An 18,096-nucleotide genomic window follows, 5' to 3' on the forward strand; every position below is an offset into this window, starting at 1 on the left:
GGATTTAAGGAGCGAAGGATGCAGGATTGGCCAGAAAATCTTTGTAAAAAGTGTGAAATTTAGGTCAAATATAAAAAAAAAAATATCATACAATTTCAAATAAATGACTGAAAATGGTATGGTATGGTACGGTATGTGTCCCAATTACCTAATTTCATATGTACTTATTCCTAATTTTATTTTATTATTGGACGTAATACACAAACATGCACATACATATTAATACAATAGTAAAAGTAAGTACAGTTTTGGTACTTGGTCAAATAATTTTTCAATTTAGTAACATTAAAATGCAACAATTATATATATTTTTTTATGTTATTGAGTTTTGAACGTTATATTATTTCTTTAAATATAGTGAGTGAAATAAAACGTGAAATTAAAATTTTGCATTTACACCTATCCCTCACTTAGCACGTCTTCAGATTGCGCGGATTCATTTATCGCAATGTTAATTTACTGCCCCAGTCTTGAATAGCACGTCTGTAAATTTCAGTTAGCATGGAATCTCTGCAGGCAAAAAAAAAAAGTCGGGTACGACGCCACAAAGTCTGTTTTAACTTCTTTAAACATTTAAACAACAGATGTGCCGTGGGATAAAAAGGGGGGGGGGGGGGATGTGTGTGCAGGTCTACCTAAGCTATTGACTGTTGTACAAACATCAGCTATGGCAAGTTAAATTGCGGCTATGGAGTGTAAAGGACCCAATGTTTTTACGTCCGCGTGTATACCGCCGTGCCATACCATTGTCGCCTGGCCACAGATCAGTCTAGCCAGTGACAGGGAATTCACTCAAACAAAAGCGTCTGCCCATTCAGCTGCCAGTAACTGTACGTGCTTGATCACTCATCATGCATCGTGTTCAAGTATTTCAAACAAAACTAGAAGTTATTACGGCACGCAGATTGTCGTGAAGGCCATTCTTATGTTGGTCGCACTTTAGTGTTAAGCAAGTCAACTGTGCGCACAATCGTGCGAAATAAGGACTCTTATCAAAAGTTTATGTGAGTCTGATGCTGTTGGTTATACTAGTGGAAATATATTTGACATTAGATACCGGAACAGAAATGAACAAATGATTCACATGGAAAATGTTGCTAAATGAATGTTGCATTGAAAAAAATTATCATTGACCTGACAGGATTGATGTGAACCAGGTGGTGATATGCGAATAAGCACTTTAATTTTTAAAAAATTAAAATGTAATAATCCGGACAGTAATATTGGTTTCACTGTCAGTAAAGGATGGCTTGGAAAGGTACGCGATGTGAGTTTAAGGTCACGCCCGGGCGGGAAAGTCAGCCAGCCGACTGACGAATCTCCCGTTACGCGGTGTTGTATTTGTCATACATAGTGCGATGGGAGGCATATAAAGATTAATGGTGTGACATATTTATAGTTGAGTGTTATTCTACGCATTTATATTATGTAAAGTATATTTTCCTACACAAATTTGGAACACATTAAATAAATTAGCCTTGCTATTTATGGAAATTAATGCTTCAGAATACACCATTTCGAATAACACGAGCATTTTTAGGAACAAATTAGTCGTGCTAAGTGAGGGATAGGTGTAATGTACACGGATGCAAAAAAATTATGCCTGGTACGTATACTGCTGTCGTGGGAAAAATAGTTTGTCGGTGAGGGGTGCACATGCTAATCACAATTTTACTGCTCTAGGCAAAGGAAAGCCTAGACCCGTCCCTGATTCTGTGGTATTTGTATTAAAAGTGCTTAGCATTATAACTCCTATTTAATTTATAATAACTGTGAAAACAATTTGAATAAATGGGTGTTCTGTACTAACAGGGTTTTTATTAACTGTATTTGCTTTTTAAAGAGTGTTTTTGAAGGGACATGGACAGAGTAAGCTAGAATGACAGATTAGGAAACAAGGTATTGAATAGCAACAAACTGACAGTCCCCTGAGAAGTATATACATAATATATAAAACATATTATGTATATACGTATATGGGGTTTCAGTGGGTGCCATCACAGTGTATCATGAAATTTTGATGGGAACAAACTGACAAGTTTGCAGACAGCAGTTTACCTGATATCTTGGCATCTCCAATTATATCCATGTACATGGTTGCATTCTGGATCTGCTGTGGTAGAGGCATTAAGTAGTCATCTTCGTCCACTGGCAGGTCCAGTTTCAGGGCGCCAACTTTGGCAGCCCCATTGTTGTTGTCGAAACAGTCATCCTGCAGCGGGCCTCCATCCATCGCTAGACATATTAGATGCACGATCATAGGATCATTGGTGGATGCAGGATTTTGATAATATACGTTGGCATAATGAACAACACAAAAGAATTTACGGTGGCTGCCTTGCTGAGACTATGAGGTCTAGAAGCCCAGGACAACACTGACTCATGTGTTCTTAAACAATCTGCAACCCCCACTCAATGAGTTTCGGGTAGTGATGTAATTGTTGCACCTGCTTGTACCTTAAAAACCACATAACCAGCTTTAGCTACTTAGCATTTCCACTGTCTAACAAAAAAATTTTTTGAGAACACGTTGAAAGAGATCTTAAATTCTCTTTGTGAGCAGACATGTACAGTATCAAAAATATTGAGCAGTAATAGGATGAACAAAACATTTTTAATATATGCATAAAAACAAGATTAGCACACCAACTTGCAGCCTGTCACATTTAAAGAGAATCGTTATCAGCTTCTTGACATTTTCTAAACATTTATTTATTACAATCAGTGAAAATTTGGAATTAAATTTTATACCTGATGTGGTTTGGGATTTGTCAAAAATTCAATCACATTGGGCACGTGGTCCGAACACTAAGTCACCACGGTACCTCTTTTCGCATTTGTACAGTGTTTTATCGCAGAATCGTCGCACGCGCGTAATCGTCGCAACCATATTTTAGGCTGTCAAAATTGGGATAAAAAAACTTCTCGCGTAAACGTCGCATGATGTTTTTGGTCCCGCTAGTAGATGCAGAATGCTTTGTGTAGGTATCTTTTCCGTATAAAACGATGTATTTTAAAGTAGAAATGTAATATTTATTCGGTCATTACCACTTACTTAATAAATTAACGGAAAAATACGACGTTGTTTGGCGTGTAAATTTTCTTAAAAAGACGTTTTTAAAAGTTATTTCCTTTATCTGATCGTCTGCGTCGCCGCGGTGTAGGTGTAATCTAAAATTTAATTTTGGTCATTACCTCTTATTCATTTAATAAAAGGAAATACAAAGTTGTCTGACGTGTAAATTTTCTTTTAAAGACGTTTTTAAACGGTATTTCCTTTATCTGATTGTCTGCGTTACCGCGGCGTACCGCTTATAAAAATGTAGCCAGCGCAGTGTTGCCAGATTGTAAATGTCAATGTCTCGTACCAAGGAGCGAAAATTCTCGTACGACACACAAAAAATCTCGTACTCAATGGTATTGTAAATGCAAAAGTTTAAATGTGTTTCTACAATATTTTTTATGTTTGAGTTACAAGCCTAACAAATCTAAACTAAACAATTTTCACAATCCTATGATTACATAAGTAAAACATTATTAACAACAATTTTCACAACAATACAATTATTCCTGCCATTCACTCTTTTTGCGTTATTTTTTTCGTAAAAAATATCCAGTTTTTTTATTTTCGTTAATTTAACATACAAAAATTCTCTAAATTGTGAGTTAGGGGTTGTGCATTTAACATTATTCTGACTCTGGGTCATCATTTCCTGTGCTAGAGAAATAGAGGTTGGCACAAGTCAACGCTGTCGGGCAGAAACTTCACTTAATGGTATTAAGTTACAAAAGAAATGTTATACACTTGTTTTGACAAAACGATACAATAAAACTAATATAGCTTACTAGAACCAACATTGAAAGTGATCTTCAAAATTCTCGTACAAAAGCGTACGAGATCCAACTTTACCTCGTACAACGTACACAGGTTCTAAATTCTCGTACAAATACAAGAATTCTCGTACGTCTGGCAACACTGAGCCAGCGCATCATTCATGTTTGGTTATGTTGCTTCCCGTATAGAGCGCGCACACGTAGTCGAATATCGATATCTTGCCGATTGGATGCAACGCGCGCTCTCTGTCAGGTGCCGAGTTAACTACATTTGATAGCCCGCTTTCTTTCGTGGCAAGTGTGTACTACGACACGTTAGTTCACGTCAGATTCTAGTGGCTTGCGTTCGCGTTAGAGTTTTTAATGTTGAAGAAAGGTTTTTGTTTAAGGAATTATTAATATAGATTGTTTGGCGTGCTCTTGTATACTCCGCCTTTTTTTAAATAAACGTACTTTCCATGAACGGGTTTTGTTTTTATGAATAACTTTTCCTAACAAAAAAAAATTTTCCGCACAATGGTCGCACCCCTACTTTTCAAACTTGATTTTAGAATAAAATCTGCGACCATTATGCGAGAAAATACGGTAAGTAGACTTTCTTTTTGTAGAAAGGCAAGACTTTATGTCACACAGTTGCACAGTTACACATAAAAAAAAATTTATGTGATGAAATCTCCAAGCCCCTCAATTAATTGTGCAAATAAAATTTGTACAAAAAAAGCTCTCCTTGAACATCATGATTATTTGCTTATACTTTGCCACTGATTTCTCAGCTTTAATAAGGCATCACTGACAAAATCTGTAGCTGCAGTTCTTTAGTCTTGGTATCGATAGACACAAGATTTTATGGTGTTAATTTTAGGCCAATTTTGTTTTTAAAACAGAACATTTCAGCTTTTTTTTTTTGTGTGAATTATATTTATTCATAACGATAGCACAGTATTCAACAAATATGACAGCAAATGTTTCATGATACTTATTTAATGTAAACAATGTCATTTCAACTGATACATGACACACTTTTACAACATAATAATTTGTAATAAGCATGTCCAGGACAGAACAACTTGGGGAAAAAAACAAATCAGCACATATTTTTGTGATTGAAAACTGTACCAACATTGTAGTGTAAAAAGGTGATATCACAATTCACCCTACCTACACATTGGTGTTAGTTTTCAATGCAATATGGCGACATCTGTAAACATGATGCCGACGGAGACTTGAACCACTGGCCACGGCCACCAAGACTCGACTCACCTCTGGCGTTGAGGGGGTCGCTGCAGTAGCGAGAGCTGCTCCCGTCGGAGCCGTGCTGTCGCAAGGCGGGCCGCAGGCGGTCCGTCACGTCGCTGCCGTCGCTGCCCGCGTACCGCATCATCTCCCGGTCCCAGTTCTGCTGGTTCTGAGGGGTGGGGGACTCTGCGGGCGCTGCCCCTCCCGGCCATGCCTTCAGCGTGGGAGTGTCCGGGACGGGGGACGACGACTCGTTGGATGAGGTGAGGTCGAGAGCGACGGGGGCGCGTGACTTGGGCTGCAAGTACTCATCTGCGTCGACCACGGGCTCTGGGCCGTCCAGCACAGACGAGAGGTTGCGAATCATGTCCTTCTCGTCCTGTTGGTGCCAGAAAAAGGAGTGTGGTCGTGGATGTTTGTATTTCAAAAACACACACACAGCTCTAGTGCATGCATTTTAATAACTGCACTAAAAGCCTGGAATTAAATTCATGTGACAGTTCTGATGGCAATGAGACAGCAAAATATCATGCTTGCTACTACAAACATACTGATTTGCCCACACTGCAACCAAAAATAAACTATTGTAAATAAAATGTTTTTTTCTGTTACATATACATATGTGCTAAACATACAACAGTCTTCACTAGTTGCAGGTTTTTTAATAGTTTGAGAGAGTAATTTGTTTAGTTCAAATTTAACACTATTGTAAAAAATCACATTTTACAAAAATCACAAATAAATTTAGTAACAAAGCATTAAAAATACAAGAACCAGTGAACCAGTTGAACCATTTTTCGAAAACAAAATTCCGAAACAAACATGGAAAAAGAAATGTTTTTATAATCAGAAATTATGCCACACCCCTCATTTTTGTTTCACTGACATCACAGATGTGTCAAACTTGATTGGTTAGAAATCTTCGTGTCGCAGCGGTCACGCTATTGTGATTACAGAACTATAGTTCCACTGCATTTTTCATGCATGAACATCTTTGGACACATCCATATTTTAAACATTTTAGTTTTATATCTTTACTGCAGTATTACATTAAAATCCACTGAAAAAATAAACACATATAAGTTTAATAAAAAAAATTTAAAGGTGATAAGAAGCATTAAGATTGTAAAATTAAAAGGATGGTTTCTGTTAGTACTTATCAGCCACTAATACCTGGAAAAAGGTCAAGGGATCCCAGAGCGATACTTTACTCGTCGCTCGTACCTGATTGGTGTAGGCCGGCAGCCGCATGAAGCGGTCGCCCGGGATGACCAGGTAGCGGCCCGGGTCTTGAGCCATCCTCGCAAACTCCTCGGCAAGCTCCTTGAAGCTGGGGCGGCTCTCCGCGTCCAGCATCCAGCACTTGATCATGATCATGTAGACGTCGATGGTGCAGATCCGGGGCTGGGGAAGACGCTCCCCCTTCTCCAGCAGCTCGGGCACGTCTCTCGCGGGGACATTCTCATACGGCCGGCCGCCGTACGTCAGCAGCTCCCACACCGTCACACCTGGTCCCCAGATCATTGCAACACTTGGCAAACACAATACACCTCAAGTGTCCCTTAAGCCACCAGGTTTCATCGTAACCTAAATTCTTTAAATGTGGCCATTAATTATGTAAAGCTTGTTTAGGTCACTTAAATATATAGTGTTTTTTTCAACTGTCAGGAATATAAAGAAGCTTAGTATGTTATTTTCAACTAGTATTTTGAATCAAGGGATTCATTTTCAAAATTTACTAGTAATTTTGAAGTAATATATTTAAGTGAAAACTTACTGATTATGAATTAAAAGCAATGCTATTGTATACTAATAATAATAACTAAGATCATTGCTAGCTATCGTATCTCAGCATTAGTCACATTGTAGTCATGCAAGCTAAGTTAAAAATCTGCTTCAACTACAAATTTGAGAAAACCAAATAATAGAGCTCGGCGGTTGTAACTGCACGCTCACCGAAAGCCCAAACGTCGCTCTTGTGCGTGAATATCCTGTGCTGGATGCACTCGAGAGCCAGCCACTTTATGGGCATCTTGCCCCCGGCCGCTTTGTACTCGTCCTCGTTGATGTCTAGCAGCTTCGCCAGGCCAAAGTCCGTGATCTTGACACAGTTGGGCGTCTGGACCAGCACGTTCCTCGCCGCCAGGTCACGGTGCACCAGCCGTATCTCCTCCAAGTACGACATGCCTGCCACAAGAAAAACACTTCTTTGAAGACTGCACACCATTACATATGGCACAAGCACCCAGAACCATCGAGGGAAACTAAGGATCCAGGGACACATTCAAATGTTCGGTCCTGTCTCTATTACTTAACCCTAACAGTCACACTTTATCAAATCCTAAGATATAATCTTTTTTTCTTTAACTAAAATTTTTTTGGAATTTATGTAGTAAAATCCTACAGCTATAATTGTAATACAAATATACATACATACATACATACATATGTATATATTAATATAATAAATAACATTATTTATTTCATAGCCATAAAGTCTGATGTCAACTACAATGTGCACCATAATCCACAGATTCAAGGTTTGATAAACTCCATATGTAACGGAGATATAAATTATACGCTTCAGAGTACGAATAGACTGACAGGAATAATACACAAATTTAAAACCCATCTTCTTTAAAAAAAAATCTGAAAACTGTGAATATTATCTATGGCCATAATTGCAAACTTGATATGTGTATATTGTATAACATTTAAGGGTTACAAATATATTATATTAGCAATAGACTCTACGTGTTTGTTCTAATGCCAGTATGAATTTATGCTTTCAAAAAGTTTCAAAACTCAACCCCCACACCAATGGTATCCAGGCCACTGGTATTTCAGCCCCTTCCCCTTAATCCATCTCTGTACATATGCGAGCTTCTGTGTAAAATCAAAGGGACTGTATGAATTCCTAGCATTGAATCATGATAGCTGGCAGCAGGCTCACCTCTGTTTATTTAGGCCGCAGTAAGCACACTTGCTACTGTGTATTATCAAAGAGTCTGTGAGCGCTGCTAATGTAGGATCATGATAGCCGGCAGCAGGCTCACCTCTGTTTATTTAGGCCGCAGTAAGCACACTTGCTACTGTGTATTATCAAAGGGACTATGAGTGCTGCTAGTGTTGGAGCGTGATAGCCGGCAGCAACTCCAACAATATCTATTTAGGATGCGGTTGGCACACGTGTTCAAAGGGACTGTAAGAGTCCCTAGTGTTGGAGCGTGATAGCCGGCAGCAACTCCAACAATATTGACGTCGGCCGGGGCTTCGCCCTGAGCCTGGACAGGCTCCGCTCCCTTCCTCACTTTTCCCTCCCGGCATTTCACCGCGAACGTGTGTTTGTTTTGAATTGCGCGCCAGGACCTCCCTCATGAGGGCGCTGTAGAAGCAGTGCGACGGCCCCTAATTATGTACCTAATTAATTATTGTAACCTTTTATTTTTAGCCCCAGTGTTTTTATGTTCAAGCCAACGTGCTCTTTTACTTAATTTAATAATATATTCTAGTTTTACAGACGTTGCGCGGACGAATCCGCACGGACCGGAACTTGACCTCAGTTGTGATTCTTTTAAGTCTCACGTTAAATAATTACAGAAGTGTTAATGGTTTTTAATTAAGAGTATTGTGTTTTGTAATTAAATAATGTGTTTTGTAATTATCTTCACTTTCGCCGGGGCACGGGATCATTAATTAACGTAACGGTTTTTGTACGGCGGAAGTGCGCCATTGCGAGGGTAGCGTCGCGAGTTCCTCTTCAACAGCCATCGAGAGTAGACGCGTCAGCACCCCGGGGGCCGCAATCTTTGTGCATCTGATCAAGTATTTCTGTTTTATAATTTGTTCCTAAATAATTTCAATCTCTAGCCCTCGGGGCCGCTCTCGATCGGTGGGACGTTCAATTAAATATTTATATAACTCGTTACGAGCTTCTTTGTTGCAGTCCACAGGAGACTCATAGCGCATGGCCACATGGTTGGCCCATGCTTTACCTAAGCTGATCCGTGCCCAGGCCTTTTACTGTTTTAATGGAGAACGTGTAGGGAGGCGTGAGTTATATTATTAAACCTAAATTTTAACTGAGTCGTGAGTTATATTTTACGTAATGAGAATCCAACCTTTGTACGAGTGTGGCGTGCCCGACGCCTAGAGCGGGCCAGGTTTGGTGTAGATCGACATAAGCGAATCAATAGGGCTGGTAACTCGTCCCACATGGGTCACGTCACGCCCTGAGAGAGAGGATCGGCCGGGGTCCACGTGCCCATTTCACGTGGTGGCGCCCATATAAACATCTTTCCCCGTGAAGCAGTGGAGAAGATAGCCCTCAATATCTATTTAGGATGCGGTTGGCACACGTGTTCATTGGGACTGTAAGAGTCCCTAGTGTTGGAGCGTGGTAGCCGGCAGCAGGCTCACCTCTGGCGATCTGCGCGCACCAGTTGAGCAGCGGCTTGGAGCCGACCTTGTCGCGGTTGCTACGGACGTAGTCCAGCAGGCAGCCGAGCGGCATGAGCTGCGTCACGAGCATCATCTGCGACGTCATGCAGACCGCAAGCAGCCGCAGCAGGTTGGGGTGCTCCACCGTCGCCATGATGTACGCCTCCTCCAGGAACTCCTTGCTCGTGTTGGCGCCCGTGCCGTCCCGCAGCACCTTGATGGCCACCGGGACCTTCACGTGCTCCCCCTCCGGGACCCACACGCCCTGCAGACACGAGGGTGCGGTCTTTCAAGGGCATGACTCCGACCACTCCTGTAACTACCTCACCACTAAGCATTCAACATCCTCTACGTTAAAGTTAACAAACAAACATTTTGAAAATACAACAACTCACTCTTTTTTTCTCAATTACAAAACACTGATCTATTGTGTTTCCAATGTTTCTACACCACATTGAACATAAATCTCCCTGATTGCTATAAACAATGAGAAGTGTGTTGAAATAAAAGGGTCAGTAATAAAATTACCCGTACTTTTTCCTGACTTTCCCTGACCAATTTTTTCAAATTTCCTTTTTTTTTTTAATATTCATTCATTCAATCATTCATTCATCTCTGGGGAAATATTTTGAAAGAAATAAAAGAAAATCCCATTCCCACCATCCCCTTAAGTTGGTCTAGTTTACTCTCCACTATATTTCAAACAGAACCTTGTATATGCTATTTAATAAAATGCATTCATCTGAAAAAAAAAAGTTGGAATATTTAAGTGATTACAGACTGGAGCATGACATTTTCCCCTCAAATTAAAATCATTATTCTCCATTCACTCTTACCTGAGTTTTGGAATAAACAAAGCCTCTTGTAAACAAACATTCTCATTGGCTGCCGGCCGCCACGCACATTATTCGTGCGCAAGAAATAGTCCCTTGGTTACGTACCATTTGTAAGTATTTTTACACTGCCTTTTTTATAACAATTGTTGATATATAGCATTATGTATAGCGTTTCACCATTAATTTCCAATACAGTTTAATGTGTCAGCAAGTATTTACTTACAATTATGTTAGCAGACGCCGTGTGTACGTGTACAGTGTACAGTTGATGCCTGGCGAAACAGTTGCATTTCGGATTCGCGCGCGCACGGTTTGTATGGCTGACGTCGGACCGAGTTTTGTAAAACACAGTACGGGAAAGCCTTTGAAAAGTGCACAGGAAACTATTGTGTTGAATGTTTTTAAAACATTTTCAGTCAAATATCCGGATTGTCGTGTGAACGATATCGCGAGTTTAACTGCGGAATTTATGGGTGTTTCGAAGAGCAGTGTGCTTCGTGCAAGGAAAGAATTACAGGACACCAGGACATTAACATCTTCCGGGAAGAAAAGGAAACGTGAGAGTCCTGTTATAAAAACTTGATGATTTTGTGAAGACGGTTATTAGGCGTAAAGTGCATAGTTTTTTCTTCGCAAATGAACCACCTACGCTGAACAAAGTGCTACGGTGCTTCCTGTTGTATTACGTCTCCGTTATTTTATTAGCATCGACTGTACTGAAGTGTGTGTGTTGCAACTAGTGCTTGGCGCGCAAGATGAATTCAGCCTATCACTTGCTGACGCGGTGCAGTGATACGGCGGTGTTTGTTTATTTCAGAACTCAGCTAAGAGTGAACGGAGAATAGGGATTTTTCATCACTTTCCCAAGATTTCAAGAAAAAATCCCTGACAAATGACCAATTCAAACTTAACTGAGTTTTCCCTGATTTTATAGAATGTGGACAACCTGCAAAAATACTACTGCAAGATTTGGTGTACGATAGCTAGCAGCGTTATTAGGCATGTCTTTAATAGAATACTTTGGATTTATTTCACATCATTAAAAAAAAAATCAATTTTTTTCCTGAAAGAAAAAAAATTACGGATGGGACAGTCAAATCCTTGAACCCTCAAATACAGTTAAATCTCTAGTATTTGAAAGATTTAAGGTTGGAGGAAAAAGATTTGAAAAAAAATATTTATATATTTTAAGGAACTATAATAAATTCAAAAATTCAACACTGACAATCTGAAGTTACCTAGGTCTATTTGTGTTTTCCTCCGTACCAATTCTATTACCATTTCCTAAGATATTTTACTTTTGATAAATTCAGGTAAATAAAATTGTGATATTATATATATAAATACAGGAAAACTTAGTTCGTGGAATAATGAACCTTAAAGGGTGGAATGTTTTTTAAACGCATAGTTAATCATTTTAGATTCTCGTACATTATTTAATTTTTTGTTCGGATTCAAGGGGTAATTTGAGGTACTCATTGTGAACTGAATTCAAGATTTGGTAACAAATCCCAACTGGGGTTTGGCCCTCAGTTACAGAAGGTCTTGTCCCGCTAAGCAAAGCTGTGACGTAAAGCTGTTACGCACCTTGTACACCGTTCCGAATGCCCCGTATCCCAGGATGCCTCCCTTCCGGATCTCAGCCTCCTTGACAATCCTCAGCTTGGCGAGGTTCGGCTTGGCGTTGGTCGTCCTGAGAGGCTCGTCGTCCAGCCCCGTCAGCATCCTCGTCATCTTCACTGCGTTCTCCTGCTCCTTGGCCCGCTGGCGCGAGACGCAGCACACGATCAGGCCCGTCACTATCACCGCCAGCGCCAGGCTCGCGCCGATCGACGCCCACATCACCATCGCATTGTTCGTCGCCTCCCTGGGGTGAACAGACCATCAATGCTGGCTAGGAAAAACCTTTGTCAATTGAATCTCCTTTTAACAAAATCCTTCCATAGTTCTACAAAATGAGAGAGTACTACATACAAAGATATTGTTATGAATCGTCACTTTCCCTGTTTCAATTTACAATCACTGTTTTATTTTATTTAAAATTAAAAATACATCCTTGGTAAGTGTTCATATTAGGTCTAAACGTAGTTGTTATTCCCACCTCCCTTAATTTTAATTTGATCAGAGGTCATGTTTGCGTAGATGTAATGTGGTTTCTTAATTGACTTTAAAAAACATACATGAAGCATCCCAGATTGATTAGGAGTAACATGACAGGCATTACTATGATTGCATGTTCCTGGATTAAGGTGCAATGCATTAAAACACTATCCTAATCTAATTTTTGATTAGAGTATCTCTCATTTTTCCAAAATTGTAATTCGTCAACAACGGCATCCTGTTTACCTGTAAAATCTTCAATCCTATTCCCTATAAACAGGCTAACGTACAAACATGATACAAACAAACTGGTCAGTGCCGACCAAGCATGGGGATGAAATGCACGTACCCACGGTAACTCATTTCTGTGGGTTCCGTCGAGCAGTAGGGTTCGCCGTCTTGAGGGAAGATCTTGTACGGGTATTCTGACGGACAGTGTGCTGTGCAGTTGAACGCAGTGGAGTTGTCTGCATACACTCCATTCTGCCAAAAGACCAAAAGAAAAAAAATTTGTAGCAATCCTGACATCACAAAAAAAATTGACTATATTGATTGAAAAATTAATAAATGATATAATAAAATTTTTCCATCAAATATGAAAAAAATTGTTTTATTGCATATATTTGCAATTATAATTTACACAAAAACTATTTTAACAAAATAAAATAATTAAATTGTTTTCATTTAAAAAGAACAAGAAACTTCTAACGTAACAAATCAGAAAATTTGATTAGTTTAAAAGGTTGGCAACTTGACAAGATTCCTTGTTAAATGAACCGAAATCCTATTTAACTGTACTGACCCCTTCAGCAATGAATAAAAAAACCCTTTTTGTTATTTTCCCAAAACTGTGATTTATCAAACAAAACTCCTATGAAATCAGAAAAGACTTCTATTAAACTGACTGATCAGAGATTCCAAAAGCACTGGAATGTTGAACTGGATACGGTGGAAATGGGAGAGTGACCTGGTAGACGCGGTAGTTGCGGCAGCTGAAGCAGCGCGCCGTGCCGGGCCCGTAGCAGCTGCGGCACTCGAGCGAGCACGGCAGGCAGGAGCGCGTGTCCTCGTGCACGAAGTGGTCGGGCGCGCACTCGTCCTCGCACTGCTCCCCGCGCTTGTAGGCCGCGCACTCCTGGCACACCTGCTCGTGGAAGCCGTAGCCCGTGCAGCGCCGGCAGCGCGGGTGGCAGCGCCGGCACGCCACCTTGCTGGCCAGCGCGCGCAGCTCCCCCTGCTCCTGGGGGCTCACGTACTCCGGGAAGTGCCCGTCGGGGCACGTCTCGTTCCGGCCCAGACACGTCTCCTGCGCACAGCATCCCCCTCCCTGCCTCATTTACCATTTCTTAAGGTAAGAACCAAGAAACACCATTTGTCTCAACAGTTTTTATATTGTCTAATATTAAATTAAAATTTTCACTGTGTTAAAATGTACAATTTGATGGATTTCCTGAAGTTAATAGAGACTGGCTGCCACAAATATTTTCTGTGATGGTGTCATTACCATTTAGAATTGAATTAATTTTTGGGGATGGCTACCTACAACTGTAATAATACTGTTAACAGAGACTATGTTATTGCCTCTGTTGAAAGTCTCCTAATGTGTCATCTTTATCTTAACGAACACAAATTTTCAATAAACTGGGCAAAATTGTTATGGCATGAACTCTGCCAATACCAATATGGCGTCTTTTCTGTTCCTACCTCTCCCTCTTAAAGGAAAGAAGGAAGGGAGCCCAATTTAATTTTATCTAGGTAGTTTTGTATATACTAAATGCAGTAAAATTTAAAATTATAAAACAAGTATAATTCCCTATTTTATGAATAACTTTCTGCATGGTTGCCTCTCTATTGAAGCTTGACAGGCATACGAGGGGAGGGGGAAGATCGCTGGGGTAAATGGCAGCCTCCTAAATTTGCCACTGCCAAATACGAACATCCTAGTGAGGCAATGGACTTGTCTGATTACTTCAGTTTTACCCACTTGACCATTATATCACTGCGCCAACTTAAATAAGGCCTTTTTATTCTTTTTGAGTCAAGGAATGGCATGTAATTAACTCAACCCGCTTAAAAAGCTCCATCAATATGGCAGAATGAACAGATAAAACAAAGCACAGCTCTTGTGGTCAAATGACAATGTCATAAAATATGCTAGAGATCAATACGCCGTCAACACAGGGTAAATATTGGATTTTTAAATACTTACAGTGATAAACCTTTCTCATTTATATTAGGCATTTTAAAAAGAAATTTTTTTTTACCATAAATTTGTATGGCAATATAAAAAGTTTTGCTAAGAGAATAATGTAATATCTTAGCTCTCAGTATCCAGCATTTGATAGGAGTATTTTCGTGAATAGAAGTTGCATGGAATGGAAATGTGTATCTACGATCCTGCCATCTGTGGTGGATGGCATGAACCAAAGTTCACGAAGACAAAGGAAAACTTTATACTATTTACTGTTTAATTAATTTTAACAATATGGGCTGTTTTTTAATTAAATTTATTGTCGAAAATCAGGTCCAAAGCTGGGATTTAGCATTTTTTCAAGTCTTTTCTCGCTTTTATCAGAACAGTTTAATTATAAATTTTAAAATTTCACTCTGTTAATCTAATGATTTGATAGTCAACGTAGCTGCTCCGACAACAAAAACGGGCAGATGCGGAAACAACATGTGACTCACTTTAAGAAATTTGGTAGAAAATACTATCTGTGTACATATTTATCACACTGGACATTGTTTTAAAAAAATTCTACATTAAATTATGTGTACATATGTGTATTGTATTATAAGTGTATTTGTAACACAAGAACACATGAATTTGCTGATTACCGAGTTTATTCGTTACGCATCTCTGGCGAGTACTGAAAGACTCACTCACATTATTTTGTGTTGTCATGACATTGGTAACATAGATACACTGTTTAAACTGAATACCTGTTCTGCCATTCATGGGACTGGTGTGACAACATCGCCAGATGTGTGTGTGCTAGCCGTCTGGTACTTCGAGAAACAACGGGAAAGCGAGTCTCACCACGTGGACGTCGCCGTTGATGACGGCCTTGTGGCACGAGCGGCAGCCGCCGGGGCCAATGGTGTTGGCCGGACCGGAGCAGCCGCCCACGCAGTTCTCGTGGCACGGCCGGCACTCCCCGCGGTCGTCGTACTTGCTGACGGGGCACGCCTGCGCGCAGAAGGGCCCGTCGCGCACGTGCCTGCACGTGGTGCAGTTCCCGGGACCCGGCCCGTGGCACATCAGCTCGCACTCCTCGTGGCACGGCTCACACACCTTCGCGCCGGACTTGTACATGCTGAGGGAAACAAAGGAACAGTGAATAAGATACCTCAATCAAAATATCCAGCATATTTGTGCACCTCTATGCACCTCTTTTCTTTCTCTATTTATTAGTATTATCGCAAGACTTAATGCTTGCTCTCAAGTGCAGAGTCTGCTATTTTGTTTTCTTCCGATTACTATCAATCAAGGGATTTTCGTGTTAATTAATTCTGATAGCTCTCTTGCATTTGTTATAAGGGGTAACAAATTTTCTCACCAGATACTAAACAAAAAATTTCAAGCTGTAATAGTCACACAAATGATCATACAGTAAAACCTAGTCTATCCGGCCCTCATTGATCCGGATCTCCGGATAATCCAGATCAGATTTGTAAACATTTTAGTATTTTATGTCTCTCATAAAATTATTTAACTACATTAGCAAGACTGTAACTATAAGTACAGCAAACATTCACTTTTTTAGTTTGATTCAATGTATAGTTCCTGTGTAGATGGTAGAATTATGGTAATAAAATGCATTTTGTTGAGTTTGAGAAAGCGCACCAGCTGACAAATCTCATGGCTTACTTAGAGCATCAGCCCGGCACCACTCCAGCTGAACTGTTAATGATAAAGTATTTGTATTATCGTGCTTCATTAAAACGCCAAGCATGTTTGAAACAGAGGAAAGTTGAAGAAATTCTTTGTTAAGAATATACTATGTATTTTTGTTACAAAACTTAATTATTTATCATAATAAATGGTAAGTCTGCTTATTTAAGGATATTTTTGCTTATTACCCATATTACCCAGATTATCCTAATTTTTGATTAACGGATTGCCTTTGGTTCTAGGTAGCCTGGATATACGAGGTTTAATTCTAGTGACGTTTTACCGCTATTAGATTAGAATTAGTACATGTATGCCAAGAAAATTTGAGATTAAACAAAAAATTTCTAGAGTGCTACAGTGATATATTTACAGGTAAAGCCCTCAAAAAATAATAGTTATGATAAGAAAACAAAATAAACAACATGGTGTGAGAGACTGTGCCTCAAAAACTAAGAGTTGGGTCATAATCTTTGTAAATGTATTCTGCATCTCATTACATGTTAAATGATTCATAACTCAAGATAATATGTTAAAATTAGTAAAGTAAAGAACTCATAACAACACTGCAATGAAATCAAACATGTAAGTAATATTTGTACATTTTCCTGGATTGTGTTAATATTTTTATCTAACGTTGTTGAAACTGTAAAACAATTCCAGGTGATAGAGAAATTTTTCTGAGTATTTTGCATTTTCTGTTTAATCTATTGTAACCAGCCACAAATTGAACTGTGGTCCCTGCATATATTATACACAAGATATCTCTCTAATTTCATTAAAAACTTAAAACTCACAGGAAGATGCATGCACCAAAATTAACAAACATGTACATACACAAAAATTTGACGTCGACCGGGGCTACGCCCTCCCTAAGCCCGATGTGCCACGTCACGCTGCAACTGACCCCCCTCTCCTCCCACCAACACCCTCTATTCAAACCTCCCGCCCCGTGCGTGTGTGTGTGTGTGTTGGGCACCCAGCAAGAGGCGGTGTTAGAGTCGGTGCGACGACCCCTTTCTTTTATTAAATTAAACATAATGTATAAACCTTTTTATGTAATAAAATATCCCTAATTGTCACGCCTCAAGTTTTAGTAAGTAAGGACGGCGCAGCGCCTCATGCGGGCATCCGCAGAACTACCCGCCAATAGTTTTTAAACTTTAATAAGAAATAACACCATAACTAAAGGTTGTTAATTATAAATAAGTGTACTTAAATTATGTTTGTTTTTTAAATAATATTTGTTTGGGACGGCTACCTGGTAACATAACGGGAACTTAACGCTTCCCGGCGGCCATGATGCCCTGGTCTCGTCAGTCTGTTTCCGTTCGCCGCCTGGAGTAGGAGCGGCCCGCGCACCTCGTCGACTTCATCTCTTTTGTTCACTGATCCATTAGTTTCCGTCGCATCTTTAAATAAATCTAAAACCTTTTAACTTCTTCGAGGCCTGCTCCAGGTGGTAGACTCTTTCGCATAAATATTTGTTTTCCGTTTACGGATATTTCGTACGCGTAATACGTGATTGACTCTCGAGGCCAGGCCACGCGGTGACCTGGCCAGCCTATAAACTGGTTATCACCCGCAACGGTGTTTTTTAATACTTTATGTAAAACTCTTTTAACATTTTTGTAACGTGCCGTGTAATAAAATCGCTGGTAATAAAATCACTAGCTCAGAATGTGTGGTTCAGTGGTCACGTGTATAATTCCCTGAGTTCCGAGGCGTGTGGGACGCCTCAAGAGCCCACGAACACGA

General features: G+C 39.9%; 1 protein-coding gene across 3 annotated transcripts in view; it reads right to left on the reverse strand.

The window, feature by feature from the left end:
- The window catches only part of LOC134546234 (epidermal growth factor receptor), a 605,999-nt gene that overhangs the window by 5,285 nt on the left and 582,618 nt on the right, over positions 1-18,096 (reverse strand). For all 3 annotated transcript variants that reach the window (XM_063388877.1, XM_063388878.1, XM_063388879.1), the window contains 9 exons: positions 15,487-15,763; positions 13,414-13,752; positions 12,796-12,929; positions 11,934-12,213; positions 9,490-9,775; positions 7,027-7,257; positions 6,295-6,578; positions 5,095-5,449; positions 2,059-2,235 (listed from right to left, as the gene is read on the reverse strand). In XM_063388877.1, the coding sequence (XP_063244947.1) occupies positions 2,059-2,235; positions 5,095-5,449; positions 6,295-6,578; positions 7,027-7,257; positions 9,490-9,775; positions 11,934-12,213; positions 12,796-12,929; positions 13,414-13,752; positions 15,487-15,763 (2,363 nt within the window). The remainder of the gene's footprint in view (positions 1-2,058; positions 2,236-5,094; positions 5,450-6,294; positions 6,579-7,026; positions 7,258-9,489; positions 9,776-11,933; positions 12,214-12,795; positions 12,930-13,413; positions 13,753-15,486; positions 15,764-18,096) is intronic.

The sequence above is a fragment of the Bacillus rossius genome, chromosome 1 (genome assembly GCF_032445375.1).
Source record: "Bacillus rossius redtenbacheri isolate Brsri chromosome 1, Brsri_v3, whole genome shotgun sequence".
NCBI classification, from domain to species: Eukaryota; Metazoa; Arthropoda; class Insecta; order Phasmatodea; family Bacillidae; genus Bacillus; species Bacillus rossius.